The 21,077-nt window shown below is 52.3% G+C and overlaps 9 protein-coding genes across 9 annotated transcripts; 3 read left to right on the top strand and 6 right to left on the bottom strand.

Moving 5' to 3' along the window:
- Nucleotides 1-1,347: 1,347 nt before the first annotated feature.
- Nucleotides 1,348-3,312, bottom strand: GNI_098930 (hypothetical protein; the record flags this gene model as incomplete). The annotated part of the gene is made up of 1 exon (XM_011132781.1): nucleotides 1,348-3,312. One exon carries the CDS (start codon nucleotides 3,310-3,312, stop codon nucleotides 1,348-1,350), a length of 1,965 nt encoding a protein of 654 aa, XP_011131083.1.
- A 552-nt stretch (nucleotides 3,313-3,864) lies between these two features.
- On the bottom strand, nucleotides 3,865-4,812 carry GNI_098920 (hypothetical protein; the record flags this gene model as incomplete). The annotated part of the gene is made up of 1 exon (XM_011132780.1): nucleotides 3,865-4,812. One exon carries the CDS (start codon nucleotides 4,810-4,812, stop codon nucleotides 3,865-3,867), a length of 948 nt encoding a protein of 315 aa, XP_011131082.1.
- Nucleotides 4,813-6,533: 1,721 nt separating this feature from the next.
- On the top strand, nucleotides 6,534-7,807 carry GNI_098910 (hypothetical protein; the record flags this gene model as incomplete). Its single annotated transcript, XM_011132779.1, has 3 exons — nucleotides 6,534-6,734; nucleotides 6,785-7,588; nucleotides 7,745-7,807. The coding sequence occupies 3 exons, from the start codon at nucleotides 6,534-6,536 to the stop codon at nucleotides 7,805-7,807; spliced, it is 1,068 nt and encodes a 355-aa protein (XP_011131081.1).
- A 1,217-nt stretch (nucleotides 7,808-9,024) lies between these two features.
- Nucleotides 9,025-9,894, bottom strand: GNI_098900 (hypothetical protein; the record flags this gene model as incomplete). The annotated part of the gene is made up of 1 exon (XM_011132778.1): nucleotides 9,025-9,894. One exon carries the CDS (start codon nucleotides 9,892-9,894, stop codon nucleotides 9,025-9,027), a length of 870 nt encoding a protein of 289 aa, XP_011131080.1.
- A 2,349-nt stretch (nucleotides 9,895-12,243) lies between these two features.
- Nucleotides 12,244-13,407, bottom strand: GNI_098890 (putative Pfs77; the record flags this gene model as incomplete). Its single annotated transcript, XM_011132777.1, has 1 exon — nucleotides 12,244-13,407. The coding sequence occupies one exon, from the start codon at nucleotides 13,405-13,407 to the stop codon at nucleotides 12,244-12,246; it is 1,164 nt and encodes a 387-aa protein (XP_011131079.1).
- A 436-nt stretch (nucleotides 13,408-13,843) lies between these two features.
- Nucleotides 13,844-16,363, top strand: GNI_098880 (hypothetical protein; the record flags this gene model as incomplete). The annotated part of the gene is made up of 1 exon (XM_011132776.1): nucleotides 13,844-16,363. The coding sequence occupies one exon, from the start codon at nucleotides 13,844-13,846 to the stop codon at nucleotides 16,361-16,363; it is 2,520 nt and encodes an 839-aa protein (XP_011131078.1).
- Nucleotides 16,364-16,861: 498 nt separating this feature from the next.
- On the bottom strand, nucleotides 16,862-19,081 carry GNI_098870 (putative polypeptide N-acetylgalactosaminyltransferase; the record flags this gene model as incomplete). Its single annotated transcript, XM_011132775.1, has 1 exon — nucleotides 16,862-19,081. The coding sequence occupies one exon, from the start codon at nucleotides 19,079-19,081 to the stop codon at nucleotides 16,862-16,864; it is 2,220 nt and encodes a 739-aa protein (XP_011131077.1).
- A 201-nt stretch (nucleotides 19,082-19,282) lies between these two features.
- Nucleotides 19,283-20,207, top strand: GNI_098860 (putative 5'(3')-deoxyribonucleotidase; the record flags this gene model as incomplete). The annotated part of the gene is made up of 2 exons (XM_011132774.1): nucleotides 19,283-19,597; nucleotides 19,722-20,207. 2 exons carry the CDS (start codon nucleotides 19,283-19,285, stop codon nucleotides 20,205-20,207), a joined length of 801 nt encoding a protein of 266 aa, XP_011131076.1.
- A 478-nt stretch (nucleotides 20,208-20,685) lies between these two features.
- GNI_098850 (putative RNA recognition motif protein) lies at nucleotides 20,686-20,946 on the bottom strand (the record flags this gene model as incomplete). Its single annotated transcript, XM_011132773.1, has 1 exon — nucleotides 20,686-20,946. A coding segment is annotated over one exon (261 nt), but the record flags the coding sequence as incomplete, so codon positions are not given.
- Between the last annotated feature and the right edge of the window lie 131 nt (nucleotides 20,947-21,077).

Below are 21,077 nucleotides of genomic sequence, written 5' to 3'. Positions count from 1 at the left end.
TAAAGGTATGTGGGTTGTTGGGTCTGCGACTGTTGGGCATAGAGGTCGGCTGTTTGCATCTGGCCAATGCTCGACGCCGTCAAGCCGCCGGTTGTATGGAACCCGGTAAGGCCAGCCATCGGGTTGGGTGAGGGCTGGGCGGTCTGTGGCGGCATCATGGCTGTCTGGTAACCACCTTGATAATTTCCGGAAGGATAAGCAATTGTACTAGCGTAGCCACCTGCCGGCGCCTGCTGGACATACGACCTCGGGGGCTGCGGGAGAGAGCGCATCATCGCCGTACCAGCCGCCCCGGGGATTCGCTGCTGGCCAAAATACGCGCTGGTCTGCTGCTGCGAAGAGCCAGCCGTCCCTGCGGAGAATCCGCCTGCCAATTGGGACGAAACAACTAAACGAATAAGGGATCATCTCCTTCCCTAGAACGACCATCGTGAGCGACCACCGCCATCGTGAGCGACCACCGCCATCGTGAGCGACCACCGCCATCGTGAGCGACCACCGCCATCGTGAGCCACCACCGCCATCGTGAGCCACCACCACCTGAATTCTTCCCCGCACACACGCCTAACTGCAATGCGCGCAAACGCACAACTCCGGTTACAGAAAACGGTGGCGAGAAAGTGTCAATAGGGGTAGTCTGTGCGTTGTGGTCAAGGCTTACCGGTTGTGGGCCTCATGCGTTGGGGATCAACGAAGGCTCCTGGCGCTCCCGTTTTATTCTGGTAGGACGGCGATACGTAGTGGAAGGAGGCCTGCGGCATTCCACCGCCTCCGCCACCGCCCGTCAAAGGGGACGCTTTCAGGGATTGCATTTATTAGCAAAAAAAAGAACTCAATCCCACTCAGTGCGCCAGAGCGATCGGCGCCTGAGCGATCGCCCTCCTGGCAGCAAGAGTGATCAACCGCCAGAGCGATCACCCTCAGAACCTGTACCCAAGACCTAGCAGCAAGAACCCCCAGCATGCCCCCCACCTAACAGCAAGAGCCTCCAGCATACGGCCTCAGTAGCACGCACGATCAAGAAGTCCAATCACCCAGGATAATGGACACAGACAACGTGTTTGCTGTGGCATGCGAACGGTGAACAACGCGAACGCCCTAGTGCATCCACAACACCAGTTCTTCCTCCCTCGAACAAAAAGACCCAGGAAAATCCAAAACGGCCCGAACAAATCGGCCACAATAACCACCCAGCAAACCCATCGCCCAACATGTTCAAAGTGGTCGTTGCACTATCTATTCATAACTGTTAAATGTATCTATCTATCTATCTATCAATCACGTGTATATGCAGACATGAAATATGGCTCGGCACCCTTGCCATATATTTCGGCAGTGTAGTATCGCTCAGGCGCACTTGGTGTGGTGTGTGGCTTTTTTAAGTAGTTGCCGGAAGGAGAGTTCGGCTAGTCTTTCCTTGCCGACATCGTCTGTGGTCGTGGGCGTGTGCAGGTGTGTGAAGGTGCCACCCCAGGCCTGCACGAGACCCTGTAGGAGTTGGACGGCAGTGAGGTTGGCGCTGTAGAACTTGCCGGGTATGTGTGTGGCCTGTTCAACGGTCTGTTGCTCTGTGGTGCCACCCGCAACGGCAGTGGTGCCACCCGCAACGGCAGTGGTGCCACCCGCAACGGCAGTGGTGCTAGCGCTGGTTGGGAGGTGGTCAATGAGGGTGAGATTGAGAGGCGCTCCATTGTTGAAGAGAATCCATAGGAAGTCTTTGATGCAGCGTACGACTTGGTCTTCTTGGACGCACTCGACAAGCACGGGATGTGCATCGATAGTGAGAATGACACGTACGTGGGCGAGTCCCCAACTGGTTAGTTCGAGCGTCGCGTTTTGCCGAGGGCGACTGCCCAGTGCCAGAGCATGCCGCTTCTGTACAGAACCCACACGCTGGAACCCAGTCACCACATCCGTGTGCGCGTCGTCCGCCGACAGACCCCACGACGCGTACAACAAACCCACACGACACCGCTGTGCCATCTCACGCCATTGGCGCACACACTCACACGTTTTCACGCACGACAATACACGCTCGGGGTCACACGCATCGGCTGCAGACAACTCACACGCGCCACCTCCGCACCCTGACGCCTTCGCCGTACGCGTGGCTGGCGCCGTACTCTCCGCCGCCGCCAAATACGGCACTTCCAGCGGCAACAAAATCTGGATCACCGGCGCCGATCCAGCCACCGGAGTGACTGATTCAACACCCACCGGGGATTCAATCGCACCAGGTCCCACCGAGGATGCCTCCTGAACTGGCTCCACCGGGGATGCCTCCTGAACTGGCTCCACCAGAGCTGGTTCCCCCGCCACCTGCTGGACGGGTTCCGGTTCCGCCTTTACCTCGGACTGGCGGAGTTCGGCTACTCTGCTGCCGGTGGCGGGTCTGGTCAGTTCCGACAGGACGGCACGTGCCTTTTGGGAGAGGGAAGCGGCGGCAAGAGCGTCAGTCGCTGACTGTGGGTCATCGATGTGGAGGAACTTAGCGGCTCGCGGTGCGGTATGAACTATCGTGGTGAACCCAATGTGTCCATCGGAGTCGAAGAGGACATTGTTAAGCTTCTTGTTATCAAGTCGGTGATCGACTCGCGGAGGGTCCACCGGCTCCGAACGACCATCCTCCGCACCACGTTCCCGACCTGTGATAAAACTCCGCACACCGTCGGCCGTCTGCACTGCACGCGGACACGGGTCCGTGTCTAACACCAACTCTGCTGGCAAAGACAACTGCTGCACCACTGCCACGTCCGTCTCCGAATAGGCATCCAATTCGACCACTTGGTCCGCTACAAACTCGGGCGGGACCTGGTCGGCTACAAACTCGGGCGGGACCTGGTCCGCTACAGGTTCCGGCTCGACCTGGTCCGCTACAGATTCCGGCTCGACCTGGTCCGCTACAGGTTCCGGCTCGACCTGGTCCGGTACAGGTTCCGGCTCGACCTGGTCCGGTACAGGTTCCGGCTCGACCTGGTCCGGTACAGGTTCCGGCTCGACCTGGTCCGGTACAGGTTCCGGCTCGACCTGGTCCGCAAGAGGCTTGGGGACGGCAGCATCGGGGGTCTGGGTGGGAGGCGTGGCTAGTTCAGCCATCCAGTAGGGGTCCAGTCGTGGGCTGGGGACGGGCCGGAAGGACGGGTGCCTCGGGTCACGGTGAGGCAGGTACGGGAGCGGTACGGCGAAGCCAAAGATTTCGTTCGCGGCCTCGAAGGGCACGGGCACTTTGGAGACGGTCGTTCCCACCTGGTCGTGGGTTGGGGGTTTGTCCTCGCTTGCAGCGGAAGGGATCGTGGCCTCCGTAACAGTCATTTCGGGAAGCTTCCCTAGCGGTTCGCCGCCCATCCAGTACGGGTCCAGTCGCGGATTGGGCACCGGACGAAAAGACGGATGCCGGGGGTCACGGTGTGCCATGTACGGCAAGGGCACCTCGAAGAATGCAGTGCTTTCTTGTTTCATCATCGACTAACTAGTTAATTCCGTGCCCAACAGCAACGAAAACGAACTTGAAGAAAAACATCCCTACAAACATTCCCCCGGAAAACTGCATACGCGCGTCTCCCCAACCTGTGGGCAGTTATTGAGATCCGATCTCGGAACTGCGACCAGGACCTAATATCTCTCTCGGCCTCCTCGTCCACTAGCCGCAAAAGCGAAGCAACCATCCCGTTCAGAAACTTTCTTGTGCTGGCTGAAAACAAGAGGCGTCCGAGCGTAGTAGCCACTGGGCGTAGTTCCCTCTTCCATTCCCCCAGTATATCTAATGGCCCATTCTGTACTCTCTGTACACAGTTGACAACTAGGTAAAAACTGAAATCTCTTCAAAGACCCTTTTTTGGGAGCGGTGTGTGTGTGATTCACACTCTAAATGGTGGTGAGGAAGAGCGTGCCCAAGGCCGTGCCGAGTAGGAGACTGGTACTGAGGGCAGTGGGGGCGCCGCACGTGTCGTACGAGCCAGCGGAGATTTTGCATAGAGCGGAATTGAGTCCACATTTGCCGTTGACGCCGTTTTTGGCGCTGTTAACCCAGTCCCAGTCGGGTAGCCAGTCGGGTAGGACGGTGTTGACTACGCCGTTCCAGCTGCACCAGTGGCATCCTGAGGCTTTGCATGAGTAGCAGTCTTGTATTTCCGAGCAAACGGACGTGTCGATGTAACCTGACTGGTAGGACATAGCGAAGTATGCATTAGCATCAGTGATAACAGGTGTGCCGCAGGCCCCGTCTTCGAGTTCCATCATAACTACGACGTCATCCTTGGAGCCCCAGAGTCCGTTAAGGGCCTCCTTAACGGAGAAGAGCATGAGGTTGCTCGAGACACTGAAAGCGGAACTGATGGTAGGATTACCCCCGTAATTGCAGACCGATTGTTCAAACGGTTCAGTGCTTAGTCCGATCTTTGCGTTCTTATTAGCACATGACTTGAACAGGGTCGCGTCCGTGAGTTCAAGGGCCACGGTCACATCCTGAACATCCGAGCCATCACCCACCTCATACAAATCTTCACCCGCAAACTTAGCTACAATCACTGTCGCCGACGTTGCATTCAGACAATATCGAACGCTATGCTCCCGAGCATTTCCAACTCGATATAAACAACCCTTCAACGCCGAGTTAGTCAAACAGTCCTCCAACTCATCACTCGTACTGACTGACACACAATTCTCTTCACACAACAATTTGCACTCACTCGCACTCACACTAGTCACACCCCCCACAACATCCGGAGAACCAGAACTGCAATCAATCGATGCCGTCACCGATTCACTACCAACCAACGTACAAGACGCGAAAGCAAACCACAAACTGTTCATCATCGACCCAGGATACTTCGACCTAAGACGCTTCGACCTAAGACGCTTCAAACGATCACACCAGTCCAGTACTCTATGGTAGTCTACAACTCAGCAGAAACAAAACTAGTTAAAGATAAAACAAGTAATACGTCTAATATAAATCAATGCTATGGGAACGAGACAGGAAGTATCCATTTCTAACCCGATAGTATTTGATTCATCACGCAAACCATCCGCCCGCCTCATTGCTCGGTTTCTTTGCCACAGTTCCTTGCCCCATCAAAATCTATTCAAAACACAGAATGACACACCCAATCTTGTCCAGTCATTGACCACCCACTGATAACTTACTGAACAGACCCTCAAGGTACTTTGTAGGCTGGGGCGTAGGTGGTAGGGAGGAGCAGTAGGTATGACAGTTGATATATCATGCCAATCAGTCCACATCAGCTGCATCAAAAATACCAGTTTCGAGGTCTAGAAGTTTACCATACTGTTGGCAATAACTTCGGTATGGTAAACCTCTAGACCTCGAAACTGGTATTGCCAACACTGAGCAGGCGCTGATATTCGCTTTAATGTATCCACGTCCACAATCGCACTGCCGTTAAACCATCCTTCACCTCTGTCCTCCAGCTCTTCCTTCACCCTCCAGCTCTTCCTTCACCTCGGTCAGCCCATCACTTAGACCTCGTCTGGTATGGCCTTGCCTACCAAAATCCCTTTCCACTCGTGTGCAGTCACGTTTCAGGCAACATGAAGCAGAACCGTGTCTAGGTTATTCCCATCGCTTTCATCACATCGCACATGTCCTGAAATTTTCTCAGTGCCAAGCTATGACGCTTACCAACTGTGATCTGAATTAGATGGTGCGGTACTCAATACCGTTCCGTGTATCTGGTCCCTGAAGAGGTCCCTGAAGAGGTCCCTGAAGAGGTTGTTTCCATCCAATCATCTCACAATAGAGACACCACTCATCGTCAGTCCACGCCGGCATGAACATCTTCTTACATCCGCCTCCGTTGCAAAACCTCTCCCGCGGGTACAGTATCGGTACCATTGGAGCCTGCGCTAACAACCTCCAAACGAGCTCCCCTATTAGCGACGACTTGCCAATTCCGGATGTCCCGCAAATGACCACCCTCATCACCGAGACTTCGAGGCAACGAATTAACCTCAATAACACCCTGTCGCAAACCCCTGGCCGAAGGGATACCTTTTCCTGACAGAAAACTTATGGACCAACAAATTTGCTGACGTCTTGGCGAACGGTCTACGCTCCAGGGAATCAAACCTATTCCAGAAACCATTCAGCGGCTCCAGAAAGCTGTAGTTGTGCTGGCAGCGACCAATGAGACAAGGGGTGATAATCCGCGGGATATCTTCATTAAGGGCAAATTGGTATACTGAATAAAGTCTCGACCAGAGAATGCTTGGTGGACGATTTGGACATCTACAAAACGGGCAGGTTCTCATTTTTCTCAACCAACTTACTTCGTAATATATTTCGAGATGATAAACATGACCTAAAAGGATTCTTACTGCTTTTGTAAATTGCTGGTTGCGAGCTGAAAGTGACCCGCTCCCCGCGTTCGTCTTAACACGCTCGCGGCCAAGTTTGATTGGAACAAGTTTCCTCCTTAGTTTATTTTGGTGACCTACTATGGGCTGCCATTTTGTTGGCTACGTTGTGGAATTATTTGTGTTATATTATTCGGTCATTCAACTCAATCACAAACATGACTACTCAGGATAATTCAATTGAAGACACGATGTTAAGACAAGATGAAGGAAGTGACATAGAATGTCTACGAAAGAAGAGGCCTTTGGATGTTAGTTTATCGCCTGCTCCTAAAAAAGTGTTTCAGGTAGTTTTCAAAGTAGTGCCTAATGACATTAAACCCACATCGAATATCACTGGGACGCTTTATGAAAACAAAGTAAGTTGTGCAAGTGATTCGCACACTTTTGTGCACTGTTTGCGTTGTAGTTGTCAGATCGTCAGACGGCGTTCTTACGGTCATCTGGGACGCGGGACATTGTAATGATCGACTGTGACTTTTCGCGGTTGCACAATTCCAGGAATATGAAATCTCTAGTACAGCAAGTGATGTATGCGTACAACAGTGCCAGTTCCCGGGGTATCCTACTTTACGTGTGTGGCATCGATAGCGAGATGTTGCCTGCCCTAAAGAAATGTCAAGTGGATCATTGGTGCGCTTATGCCACTGGTAGGAAAGTAGAGCAGATCTTCAACAATGTCAATGCAATTGACGCCTTCGACCCCATCCAGGATTCGAACCAATTCGATTTCATATACCTATCCGCTGATGCCGCGCACACGTTCGATGACTCTGATCGAATCATTCCAGAACAACCTAAAGAATCAACAACAATCAACGCAACAACACCACCGGCTACACCACCACCGGCTACACCACCGGCTACACCACCGGCTACACCACCGGCTGCCTTGGAACAAACTACCTCGGTTTCGGTCCAAGGCGTTTCGGTCCAAGGCGTTTCGGCCCTAGACGACGCAGCCGCTTCGGTTGGTTCTGTAACAAAATTGCGGGAAGCACCGCATGGGGGCGAGGATTCTACAAGTGGACAGGTTGCTAATGATGTGCAGGTTGCTAGTGGTGACGAACGGCTTATCAGAAGGGTTTATGTGGTGGGAGGATTAATCGACCGGAACCAGTACAGAAATGAGTGTTACAATAAATCAAAGGCGCTTCGGATGAAGTCTGCCAAGCTGCCGATAACTGGAGCTTTGAGTCGCCTTGGCTGCAAAGTTCTAACCACTAACCACGGTACATATCCCACTACTTATCCCGCTCAGTCACTACCTTACCCAGTCACTCAGTCACTACGTTACCCACTAAGTCACTACCTTACCCACTCACTCAGTCACTACCTTACCCACTCAGTCACTCAGTCACTGTTGTAGTTGTGGACATCATATCTCGGCATCTCTCCGGGTTGTCATGGACAGATAGTTGTGAAGCAGTAGTTCCTCAACGAAAGCAGAAAGTTGGATCGGGAGAGTCGATATTTGTAGCGACATGCACCAGGTGCAATGAATTCTGATGTTGAGTGGATTATTTTGAAGACAGGTGAGATTCTCAAATTGGACAGTCGTGAGTTATTGGGATTAAGGAAGCATTTATGGCAAAATTACTTAAGGGATGCGGCAGCGATAGAAGCGTTTGTATCTAGTGCACCTGAGAATGTATTGCATCCTGTATTGTGTGAGGCATTGAGAAGTGCGGTGGTAGCACGTCGTGATTTGTTGGATGTTCAGTTTCAAGACGACAAGCCAGAGCGTGTGGCAGTACCTCATTTTTTCAATCATGGGCCAGTGTATGTGCACCGCCTATGGATACCGCCAGATTTGAATAGTGGAAACGGGCCTTCGGCGACCACGGTATCCCCATTGGAGATGGAAACGGCCTTGGCCACACGACACTCTTCTTCTGGCGACGTACAAGTGGCATACAGTGAGTTCGGTATCGTCATCCAAACCGTGGCTGTAGACATATCAGACCAGGCACCATTCGCTCTTTTCATGGAGGTAGTCAGCTGTCAGATGCAAATACCACTCAGTCAGTTAAGACTCTTTACTCACCTGGCACCAGCTATGACCGAAGAATATATACCAGGTGAAAATCAACCTGTAGCCGAACGTATGCAATGGTCTCAAAACTTAAATGAGATGAAAAGCAAAATGTACATGCTACCAACACAACAAGGCAACACAACCCAACACGTCACACTACAGGAACTACGCATTGGACCAGGCTCTGAAATATTCGCCGTCTCTCTTGCATCTGTCGACATCGACAAACTTTGCATAGAAGGCATCAAACGACTCTGGTGTGGCGACCCTAAGTTCACACAACTCGCACACAGGATACCCCTCCCAAGGGAACTACACAACGAAGCCTCACAACACAAACACAAACATAAGAACCGCCATTGACCTTTTTATATGACTGAAGTGCATCTCTACTACATATACGATCAACCCCTAACCCTGACCACACCCATACTCTATCACTCATGCTCTATCACCCATACTCATGCTCTCTATCACCCATACTCATGCTCTCTATCAATCATGCTCTCTATCACCCATACTCATGACCCACAGTATGCTGTATTGTTCGAGTTGCAACGACGCAAAATCCCCACTCTCTCTCCCAGCATCCATGTCCAGCATGTAGTTGGTCACTGGGGCAGGAAGTCAGTAACGTTTTTAGTCTTAAGTAGCGCACTAATGGTGGGCAGTTCAAAGCTGTGCCGATAGTCGCTGTAGCGTCTGCGACTGAAGTCCTCCTGTTCAAGTGCAGCTGCGGCGGGCATAGCCTCATTAAAGTCGGTAGGTATGTTCTGCATAACCTTGAGAGCGGCTGTGATCTGTTTGTATTCTGGAGGTGCTGGAGTGCTCCCATGGGAGCTACCACGAGGTGACAACGACCGGGGGGTGTTACCTCCTCGAGGAGTATTACCCCCTCGAGGAGTATTACCCCCTCGAGGAGTATTACCCCCTCGAGGAGTATTACCTCCTCGAGGAGTATTACCTCCTCGAGGAGTACTACCTCTTTCAGGGGCATCCCCACAAACTTCGGGGAGACCGTTCTGGACGGGTCCGACTCCGGCATTGCCTCCGGTTCCGGCAAGGCCGTTTCCTCCCCGAAGACTCTCGGCTCGCAACATATTCGGCTTCTCCGATTCGGCATCCCGGCCCGTCTCCCGATCCGGATCTCGGTTCGCTGGCAGGTTTCGCGGACTCAGCGAACGTTGACGGCCTGGACCTGATTGCTGACCTGGACCTGGTTGATGGCCTGGACCGGGTTGGCCGCCGTCCTGGGGTTCTTCGAGCAAGATACGGGGAATGGGTATTCGCGGTACGGGGATGCCGTAGATCTCGGCCTCCTTATTGGCGAAATTGTGTGAGTAGGTGGGATGGCAAAGGTCGTAGTCGCGGTCATCGAAGACGGGTCCTGGTTTGCCAGCGGACGGTGGATTGAGATCCCGCGGACTTATGCCAGCCAAGGCTTGTGCGGCATGGTCCATGAGAAAGGCCTCCGCCTCCATTTCCGTTGGACCGCGTCCACGCAACCAGCCGTCAGGACAGGTCGTGATGACCGGTTGCCACTTGTCGAAGTTGCGCAACACGTCACACACACACGCACGTCGGTCCTCACCACAACCACTACACGGCCCTGTCGGTTCCATCAACACCACTCGCTGACCCTGTTGTCGGGACACAAATACCTCGGGTTGCCATAACCCGCATATACAAGCCTCCGTGCCCACCTCCGCGGCATCGCAGGCTCGAGATCGATGTCCCTGGCAACCGCCGATGCCCGCAGACTTACTTCCGAATTGGTCGCTCCCGACTTGGTCGCTCCCGACTTCTTCGCTACCGACTTCTTCGCTCCCGACTCCCTGGCCACCCGCCATGTTGCAGCGACGCGCGCAGAAGGACTGGCGGCGGCACCGCTGGGTTGAGCACGGGGCGTGGGTCGAACACGGGCCGTCGTTCGAACGTGGACCGTGCGCCACAGGACACCTGCTGCGTTGGCACTTGTTGCCTTCGCATCGGCGACACGGGGCGAAAGGCTGCGGGCAATCGTCGGTCAGACGGTCAAGTGGTCCCAGAAGGTGCGAGCGGACCCGGGCTCGACGGCGGCTGCCGGCTGTGTGGTGGTGGCTACTACCAGAATAGTGTGGTGCATGTTCGCTGCGATGCGCAGCACGTGTCCCGAGTGACCGACCCCGGGCATGCAGCCTTTCCCTGCTGCCGACTGCGTGACAATGTCTGGAACCAAACGGCCTTTGGGAGGCAAAATGTACAGAACGATGCTGGTTGGACTCCTCGGCCTGGCTGCTCGACTTCTCGTCCCACCAACCTTCCACTGAGCCACCGCAACTGGAGTCGGCCAACGGGATGAACTGCGTATACCCCACCACCGGCGGGATAGGCGGGAATGCGTAAGACCCGCACGACGCGGCAGCCGAGACCCCGGACGCCGGGAATCCGGCCGCTGGGAATCCGGAGGCCGGGAATCTGGGCGTTTCGAACGGTCCGGCGGCTTTGAACGGCGGTCGGGCGGCGGTTTGAGACGGTTCGGTGGCAAAGAAGGCATCCGGGAGGGCGCCCAGGACCTCCAAGTGGCTAAAGCCGCTGCCGGAAGTTAAGTCACCTGCATCGCCGCACACGTGTGCGCGAACGAAATGGTCGCCGCCTCGGAGGCCTTGGAACGTAGCACGGTTTTGGTACGTGGCGCCAAGTGCGTATTCCTCGTTTTCTTTAACGTTTCGGCGGCCCGAATTCGGCCTTTTGGCTTTGCGTTTTCGGGAGTTCCGCTTGTTGGAGTCATCGCTGCTTTGACTCCTCGCGTCACTGCTTTGAACAGAGGCGTTGGGGCGCCATGAGCTTTGGCGGCCACGTAGACTGCTACTGGACGCTCGACTACTGCGGTCGCTGAAGGCCACGTCTCGTCGGCCCGCCGTTCTGTTCCGACTGGCTCTTTCCGGAGTCCTTTTCGGTGCTACCGGGCTTGCCTCCGTGTCGACAGGCTGCTCCCAGCCGGATGGAGGCCTGGTCGGCATTTGCCGCTGGCTTGGTACCGAGCTCGATCGCAGTTCGCCAATTACCACGTCATACAGATGCATGCTTCCGGCTTAGAGTGCAACCAACATGCGCAGCAGGTGGCATCAACCCCCTAGGCACTAACACCCTAGGCACTAACACCCTAGGCACTAACACCCTGATGCGCCATTCAGCGTTATTGAACAGTTTTGTCCTCCTCCACTAGGCTAACACCACACTAGTCAGCTGACCCCTTCTGTCCAATGACCATTGTAGGTAGAGAAGAAACTTTAACAGAATCGAAGAGTAGCATAGCGAAAGGTAGAACAGAATAGTGAATAACATGAGGCCACTCGATAAGACCTTGAAACAGTACCAAGCGTATCTAGATCCCTGTAATTCTAACGGCGATCCAACCCCCAGATCCGAACTAACATCCGTCGAGTCTACCAAGCTCTGATAGTCTCCAGCAGAAAGGAAGTACGCCGTACGATTTCCCATTGTCTGGGACAATATTGCACCAACTGCTCCATTATCGCCGTGGCTGCCCCCTGCCCATCTCGGACCCTCTAATCCCGTTCTGATTCTCTACGAACCGACGGAAGTCCACGTCTTTATCGGGCCGTGCATGATTCTGATGTACTGATCGTCGTTTACTGTGTACCTGGGGTGGAAAAGAGACAAATGGAATGCTATAAGTAGTAACATGTTGTAAAAACTTGTGCGTGAGCCGAAATCTTGCTGTAATAAGGCGGAATGTTTCGCGCTGGGATGATTCGCTGGGTGACGCCCCATGCGCCACGGCACGACGCCCCATGCACGTTTTTCGCCACGGCAGGTCGTCATAATTAGAGACTATCATTATCGTCGTCTTCTTCAGCTCTGGGTGGTGTTCCGGCTTGTTTGCCAGGTTGTAGAGTAGGGTTGGCGGTGAGATGTTGCTGAGTAGTGTTGGCGCAGCAGTCATTACAGATACCGCAGCATCCGACACGGCAGCATCCGACAGGGCAGCAGTCCACTCTGCGTCCGCAAATAATAGTGTCGGTACAAGTGAGTGGTTTGCAGGCTTCTTTGCATAGTGCATTCTTCTTCTTTTCGCGTCTTTGTCTTTGGTACTCTTCCCATGAAACTTTTTGTTGGCCGGAATTGACTTCCTGAGGTGCGACAGGTATGGGTACGACAACCGGTGGTGGTATGGCGACTTCTACGTCGAAGACGGGTCTGTATTTATACACTGGCACTACCTCTTCCTTTTTGACGTATTGATAGCTGACGATCTCCACACCTTCATCTTCAACTACCTCTTTTTCCACAACTTTCTCGCCAACGTACCAAGGAATCTCGTGTTCGGTTTTTCGATCGACAACTTGAATTTGAGGAATGGAGACTTGTATGACGTCTTGTGGACCGCAGTAGCGGGGGAAAAGACGAGGAACTTCACGCTCTTCCCAGGTGTGTTGTAATTTGAAGTTGATACCGACGGGTACCTCGACCTCTTGTTCCACGCCCACAATCTCGAGTTTGGGGATAGCTACCCGTCTTTCCCGTACCTCAAACTCTAGACGAGGTACTTCGTGAAACACTTCCTGCGTCCAGATGTTCGGCTGTACCTTATCCTTCACCACCGTCTGATCAACCTCAACCAACGTATCCTTCATAACAATGTTCTGTTTCACAGGCACCGGAATCACCGGCTGAGTCGCTTGAATCACACATGAACCATTATCCGCATTGCACCAACCAGATGTCCGATATTCAGGCGGTGCCACAGGTGGAATAACACCCGGAATCGGAGTGTAATTCGTATAGGGCGCATCCGGATAAGTCAAACGCATCACGTGCTCCTGAGCTTCAGACAATCTACCACCGGGACAACATCCCGCAAATAAACCCCCTGCCGATGCGTCTTCACCAATCGTCTGAACATCTGCACTCTCGCCATCCACTCCTAGCACCGCCTCTGTTACGTCCACTCGTGACCCCTCTGTCATCGGCGTCTTGCCTGCCGTCATCGGTGTCTTTCTGTCTGGGTCGTAAGACGACATACTAGCATGCAAACTCCAAGGTGCAACTTCACCGCAAACGCGCGGGATAAGACGCGAACAGGAACACCACCAACTCCAGTAGACAACTAGTCTACACTCAATTCAACTGGGACAATGCGCAAGTCCCACGACAGTGCCACTTTTTGTAATGGTTCTGCCACTTTCTCACGCGATCACGCACGCGTCATCAGGCTGTGTTTGCCCTGTAAACACGTGTGTGCGCTGTAAACACGTGTGTGCGCTGTAAACACGTGTGTGCGCCGTAGCTAGATGAACTACATGTGTAAATGAATTACGAGTACACCTTAACTAGCGGCCGCAGGACCATGCTACGCACTATTTCACTCTGCATCGTGCGTGCCACTCCAGCTTTTGGGTGCAGACGGCTTGCGAGGTGCGGTACATGAAGTTTTGGCTAGCAGGCATTCTTGGTCTGATTAGCGTGACCACTACGGCAGGCAACAGCTTAAGTTGTATCTCGAGGGTCTGGACACGAAGTGCATTCAATTTGATAGTTTTTGCGGTATGGTCAACGACCCATGTTAATGCAGCAGCAAGTTCGAGTACATCCAGTTGGGATGAGAAAGTACATGAGGCAGTGACACCGAAGGAGTTACGTTTGGATCTAGGTTCGTTCAGCGAATATCCCAAGTTAGTATTGGAAGTATTGCGTGCTGGTGCAAAGAGTTCAGCGTATGCGGCGGAATCATCGGATGCTTGGCGACCAATATTGGATTTGGCGAGAAAGTTTCATGAGAAGAATGACCACTATCTGGTGGATTTTGGTACCAGTGCAATTAGGGGATTATTAGAAAGCAGCAAAGTATATTGTTATGACCGCGTGGATTTATTGGAGAATCGATCACAGAAGAGTGTGGATAAGAGTCCAACGGTTTTTTATAACCTGGCCTCCATCGCATTGAGAGGTGGGATATCTGGATATGAGTGGCGCGGATTATCTTTTGAATCGTCAGTTAATTATGCCGAATATCGCTTAATGTTTGAGCGTGATACTGATGTGTCTGTTTTCAATCTGAGTAATCCAGATGAGTTCTATCGTAAGACCGTAGCTGTGACCTGTTTGGTACCGACCACGGTTTACCCGTTTGCCAAGACCTGGCATCAAGTCGTGAGCGAAATTTTAAGTCGTGGTGGTCGGACGGACAAAAATGGCGAGTGGCTGACCATGAATTTGCAGGAGGGCCGAGGCAGTATTAGCCGTCTCTTCGCCGTCAAATTGGTAATCCACCCTTCTCGCCAAGACTACCCGGCGGGCATGTTAGCACGCTCCATCCAAGAGAACAATCGAGTACTCTATAAAGAACCGGCACTGAAACTCATACACTTCTCAAGTGTATTGTATCAACCCGGTGCACGCGGACTCCGTTCGGGTCACTACATTCCGGTGTACGGTGATGCCGCACTTACACAGGGCGGCTTATTCACAAACGACAAGGCCGCCACGGCCGCCACGGCCGCCACGGCCGCCATGGACGTTCCAATGGTGGACGCGAAAGCCACGATTGTGGGCGTTAGTGCTATTGGAGGTCGCGTGTTCAATCACCAGCATATGACCTTCCCGATTTTCGTGAGTGATACGGCACCGAGTGCAGATTTGCTGTATACCATGGGCGACAGCATGATGAACGGCTGGCCTAGTGTTTGGGTAGTGTTGGTGGATAGTAAAGGTACGGCTGCGGCTGCGGCATCTCGAGGTGCTGCCAGAGGTGGTGCGGTAGGGGACAAAGTGAAGGATCCAGTTAACTACAGCATTGCCGCATTGGCTGGAGCCGCATGGTTACGAAATATTATGACCAATTTGTACACTGGGTACACGCACACGAACACACTATGGAAAGGTGACCTGAATAGTTACTATAATGTGATAAAGCAGCGCATGGCGGAAGAAAAGGTCACTGATCCGGGATATGCGGCTAATGTGTTGGCCGATAGCGCACGTCGTGGCTTTGTTTGTCCAAAGGCCGAAGATCCCACCACCGTGGACTATAAGCAGTGGTTTGAACGTCCGGCTGCTGGCCGTACTCAGACGGGTGGCGCAGGAGCGAAGGGACTTGTACTTAACAAGATTGCGCCCGCCGTAACTAAAAACGCAAAGTGCATATCACCATGGACGCAGGCGAGCTACACCAAACCGCATATGTTCGGCCAGCCGTTCCTGCGTCTACCGCAGGTTCTCGTCTTCGATTATGGCTCCGTGACGGGCAAAGATGTCGAAGTCGGGGCCACCAAGGCAACGGATACTTTCCTGGAGCAGATAAAAAAACGTGTGCCGAACATCAAACCTGATTTACGTCGAGCTACACTCGTCTTCCAGGACCCCTCACCCCGCGTAAAAGTTATGACCAAATTTCTGTTGCCTAACTTCCGCATTCTTGATGTTGAAGCACGGAAAGTCCCAACGCACCAAGACTCACAAAAATTACACGTTGATGACATATTCAGAGCCTCTCAAGACGACTTCGCTTACCAAGACGCTCTCCGCACGATTCCTCTCACAGAATTCGAAAATGACCTTGGTATGATCGGAGGAGACACGACCACTGATAACACATACATCAAAGTGAAACGACCTAGCAGCTATATAACCAACGCCGCATATTCCTCACGTGATCTTGCCGCTTCCGTCTTCGGTGATGTCGTGTCTGCCTGCGTCCGACATCTTGAAGGCGCAACCAAAAACGTTGCAATCAAATGGCACCTATTCCATGACTTTATTAACTCAGGAAAAAATGCACGTGATGAACAGGCACGTGATGACGTATTCAAACGCGATGTAGCACTCGTCTGTGATGCCGTCAGTGATCGTGAAAAGAACACACACGTTTCCAAGGATACCAAACTAACTCCTCTCGTTAATAAGATATATGAAGAATTCGACGTGCAATCACTATACTCCAAATAAGCCGCCCTTGGTCATACCACCCTTGGTCATACCACCCACGTCATTTGGATATATCTAATCAGGGAGAGGGCATGATAACCATCGGCGCTGTTAGACCAATAGAAGCCTTACTCAGCCTCTAAAGAGGCGACAATGAGAAAAATGACAGTGGGAGAAGTGTCACCAAATTAACCTCCAGATGTCTTCCGTTTCTTCAGTACATCTTCCCATTAACGATCCGTCAAAACAAAGTCGATCGGAATGGACAATGTTCGTTGACTGAAATGACAACTGTATCCGTGCGATCTAGTTAGATGTAGTCCCCGGGGTGTCCCTGGTTCCTGGGTGTAGTGTTCTTACAAGCTTATCATTACCATCCAGAGATGAGGTATCAGCATCCTTGAATGAGACTATCGTGCCGTTCACATATGCCCAAATTTGCCCCGGGTTTTGGTCTACAGCAATACGCATGTGCTCGACTATGATCGAGGGTGTTTTATCATACGCGAGAGTGTTTTATCATACGCGAGAGTGTTCAAATATGCCGGGTATTCGTTCGAATATGCCGGGTTCGAACGTGTGTGTGTACGAAATATATTTACTTGATAGCATTCTATTCCACTTGCATTCTTGAAGTAGGGTTTCATGAGGTGATTGTTCATAAACGGTAAATCCCGCTCCAATTCCATCAGGTTGGATGGTAGTGAGACACAGCTTAGTGCCGAGATTGTGTAGGAATCTATTTCCAAGTATGTTGGCCCACATTTGATATTTATCGCTACGTTGGCATGGTAATTGAGCGAGTGTGAATCCGTGTCCATTATTGTTAACAGCGGTAAGGCAGAGTCTATTGGATTTATTTTGAAGGTAATGATAGTCATGTTCAAGTAGTCCAAGGCGTTCGAAGGCAGATCTGAACTTATTTACGAACGTTTGGAATGGTTTACAATTTAGACGTTGGCGAATTAACTGACGATACTCAAGCCCGTTACCTTCGTCAAGAGTATTAACGATTGGGTGATACTTGAGCATGTATTGGTAATAATCATCAAGCCAAACGATTGCGGCCCTCTTCTGATTCCTTTGAACGTTTCTTACCAAAGAGTTGCCTGGGTTCGGTTTCTTAGGTCGGTCAAAGATGTGTCCTATCCGGCTTAACGGAATATTTTCCGAGGAGGGTACTCCGGGAATTGAACCCACGACATCCGGTTCCGAGTCAGACTCGTTACTGCCAGGTGCATCAACTACCGCTGGCATGGCCACATTCGGTATAGACCCCGGCGCAAGTTTAATGCCGCCACCACAGAGCCAAGTGCGCAAACTCTGTTCAATATTCTCACCTCCCCATTCCAACATGCCTGCGTCATACTTACCACTCTCAAGCCACCATTTTTTTGTCATAAGCATGATCCCGCCAGGCATAATGGGTACGTCATAACTGAAATCTTCATACCAATCAAATTCGAAAGTCCAATCAAACATCATCTTCACTCCATACGTATCCTTATCTTCCCATGTAAATCGATCTATATCGTATATTTGAGGCACCGCTATTGTCTTGTAACCATACCTCTCGACCACCTGTAGTAATCCTAATTCCCAACCCGGATCAACTCGACAGTGCCCATCCAAAAATAGAATGTTCGAACCCAACGCCAAATCTGCCCCCACAATCTTAGACCGAATCAACCCCTCGCCAATTCCAAAACGTAACACCTTAATCATCTTCCGCAACTGCTCGCCTGAAAAATGACGCTGAGTACTCGTACCCCTGGGACTATTGGGTTCTGGACCGTTGCGCTCTGGACCGTCGGCGTCCTGACCGTTGGAGTCCTGACCGTTGGAGTCCTGACCGTTGGAGTCCTGACCGTTGGAGTCCTGACCGTTGGAGTCCTGACCGTTGGAGTCCTGACCGTTGGAATTCTGACCGTTGGAATTCTGACCGTTGGAACCAATTCGGGTCGAGTAGCCATTTTTGAACAGTGTGTTGCGGAGCAACACGGCCACGGGCAGTTTGCTGGCATCATCGACAACGATGACTTCCTTCAATACCTCCGCGGGTGTGTTGTCCAGGAGGTATTGGATCGTCTTGACTATATACTCGTCTTCATCACGAACCACTATTACCACGGATATATCACGACGATATTCCCAGCTATCGATCAAAGCACGATCGTCTTGGAATAGGGCGCGGAGATTCTCCCACGACAAATTACCTGGCTCACCCTCTTCAGCCCGTGTAGCTTCCCTTGAAAGGGACTCACCCAGTGAGTCCACTCTGACTGACCCTGGGATTGCTATTATTTCTGAGACCAGTCCTGGGCTACCTTTCCTGAAGGGTCGGGCCCATGAGTCGCCGTTTATGTCACCGCCGTCCGGGTCACCGCCGGTGAGATGTTCTTCTATGTTATCGAGAATGTCGTCGTGCCCTGAGGTCCTAATCATCTGTCCGCAGAACCAGAGTCCGTGCAGTCCATTGTAGGTAATCGCAATCGCAACAGACAGCAGAACAGTACTGGACAGCAGCATGGGCATTTTCGGCTTGCTCAACGTAGCGTATCGACATACTACCAACCACACAGAAGCAGCCAAGGCCGGACATAAACCCACGATCCACTTCCACCATTGCCATCGGCGATTGCTAGTTACTACCAGAGCTGCCGCTGAACCACCCAGGATAGTGAACATTCGTACGCACAGATACCGGTCGACAAGTCGCCGACACCAAGACCTAAGCATTTTTGAAAACAGACTGCACCGATTGCAAGACCGAGTGGTATATCACAGACCAAAGGGCGGTCGGTAGTACAGACCAAATGTCGGTCGGTAGTACAGACCAAAGGGCGGTGGGTAGACAGATCAAAGGGCGGTGGGTAGACAGACCAAAGGGCGGTCGGTGGACAGATCAAAGGGCAGACAAAAGGAGTTCAAAATAATTTAATGGACAACATCACTCCCACGGGCACGACCAAAGAGCGTGGCGAGACACATGGAGGAGATGGCGGCTACCTACAGGAGATAAGGAAGTTCGAGGCGTACGAGGCTGTTCCGTTGCCGCTGATCCTGACGCACCTAAAAGCAGGCAGTGATCGACCTTCGCGCAACTGCATCTGCAAACCAGCATCGGGCGCTCACCACAAACAACCCACTGTCCTCCTCAAACCAAAGGAGAAGTACACCATCCTAATTGACATCGACAATACCATGAACGACTGGGACAGACAATTCAGGCAAGCGGCACATACATACACTGACGTAACACACGGACAACGTCGCCCGATATTTTTGTCTGACACACACGTTTTTGTTTGGTACTATACATGTATGGATCGTTAGGCGCATGTGTGGTTTCTTCTATCCCGAGTTGCGTATGGTGGAGCCTGAGGAGCGGTTGCATTATTGCATGGAAGATAACTTGGTTGGTGAGTTACTGAAGTCTTTGCCGGACCATTTTCGAGAACTAAAGGGGTTTTGGAAGTCCATGCCAATGGCTGAGGGTTGTCGTGACGCGGTGTTGGAGATGATGGAGTTAGGTTATGATGTGTACTTCTTGACGAAGCCAGACTCTAAATACCTGGGACGATCTTGTGAAGAGAAGGCCGAATGGTTGGAACGACTTTTTGGAGCACAATTTAAATCCCACATGATTCCATGCTGCGACAAGACACTTGTCAAGGGACACGTGCTAATTGACGACAATCCCACTACCAGCAAAGGCTCACGTAATCCGGAATGGACTCAGGTGTATTATTGCCAACCATATAATGCCTCACAAGAAGGACTTCGACTTTGTGAATGGAAAGACTGGAAAGAGGTACTACCCATACCTGTCGCCGCCCTACCTGAACCAGCGATGGACGCATAAGCAGACAGACGTACGACGCGCCTGTGGTTTTCAGCGGGCGAATGTGTAGCAGATCAGGGGTGTTACAGATCAGGGGTGTAGCGATGGACCGCGGTGGGCGAGGTTGAGTGCCATGATACGACCTCGGGTTGCGGGAGGGTCGTTGTGAGAACATTAGGTATAAAAAGACGATGCCTCCTCCTATCCGAAAGTATCGTCAAATATAGATACCCGTCGAGGAATTGCACACATCGCCGCAGTGGTTAGCTCCCTGAAGTTTGTTCCATGATAGCAACTCCGTGGCAACTGGATCCACTAAAGTTAGGCCGCCCAATGGAATAGCCCTACCAGAGTTTCCTCCGTCTGAGTTACCCCCTCGGTAGTAGCAGCCCCGCAACAGCAGCTCTTCGGAACAGTTCCGTGGGCCCCGGCTCTGTGAGAGTAGCTCCGTTTGTGTTAATGCGTGAAAGGTCACATGGTGGTGGTCGCGTGATGGTAGTCACAAGGTGGGAGCCGGTCGCGCAATGCGTGCTCTGATCTCTCGTGAATCCCAGCCGTTTGCGGCCATGTCCATTTCTTCTTTGGAGGAGGCGAAGAGTTCAATGTACCGTCGTTCCATCCGGGCCTTCTGTCGCGTCCGCAACGCCCGGCTTGCCTCCGCCGCCGTCTTGAATTCTACGTAAGCCTCACCCGACGGTCGCCCGTCTACCGGCACCGTCGTGGGCAAAATGGTTAGCATCTGGTAGCCCTCGAAAAACCTCTGCAGGGAATAAGGAATGGGAATGGGGAGTACCTCCCAAGGGGGCAATTCCCAATGGGGGGAGGAGGAGGGGGAGGGGTTTTCCCCGGGAGGGGAGGTTTTCCCCGGGAGGGGAGGTTGTCCCCGGGGGT

This window comes from Gregarina niphandrodes (assembly GCF_000223845.1).
Source record: "Gregarina niphandrodes unplaced genomic scaffold scaffold00020, whole genome shotgun sequence".
Taxonomy (NCBI): Eukaryota; Apicomplexa; class Conoidasida; order Eugregarinorida; family Gregarinidae; genus Gregarina; species Gregarina niphandrodes.
This window is presented reverse-complemented; position numbering and strand designations above follow the sequence as displayed.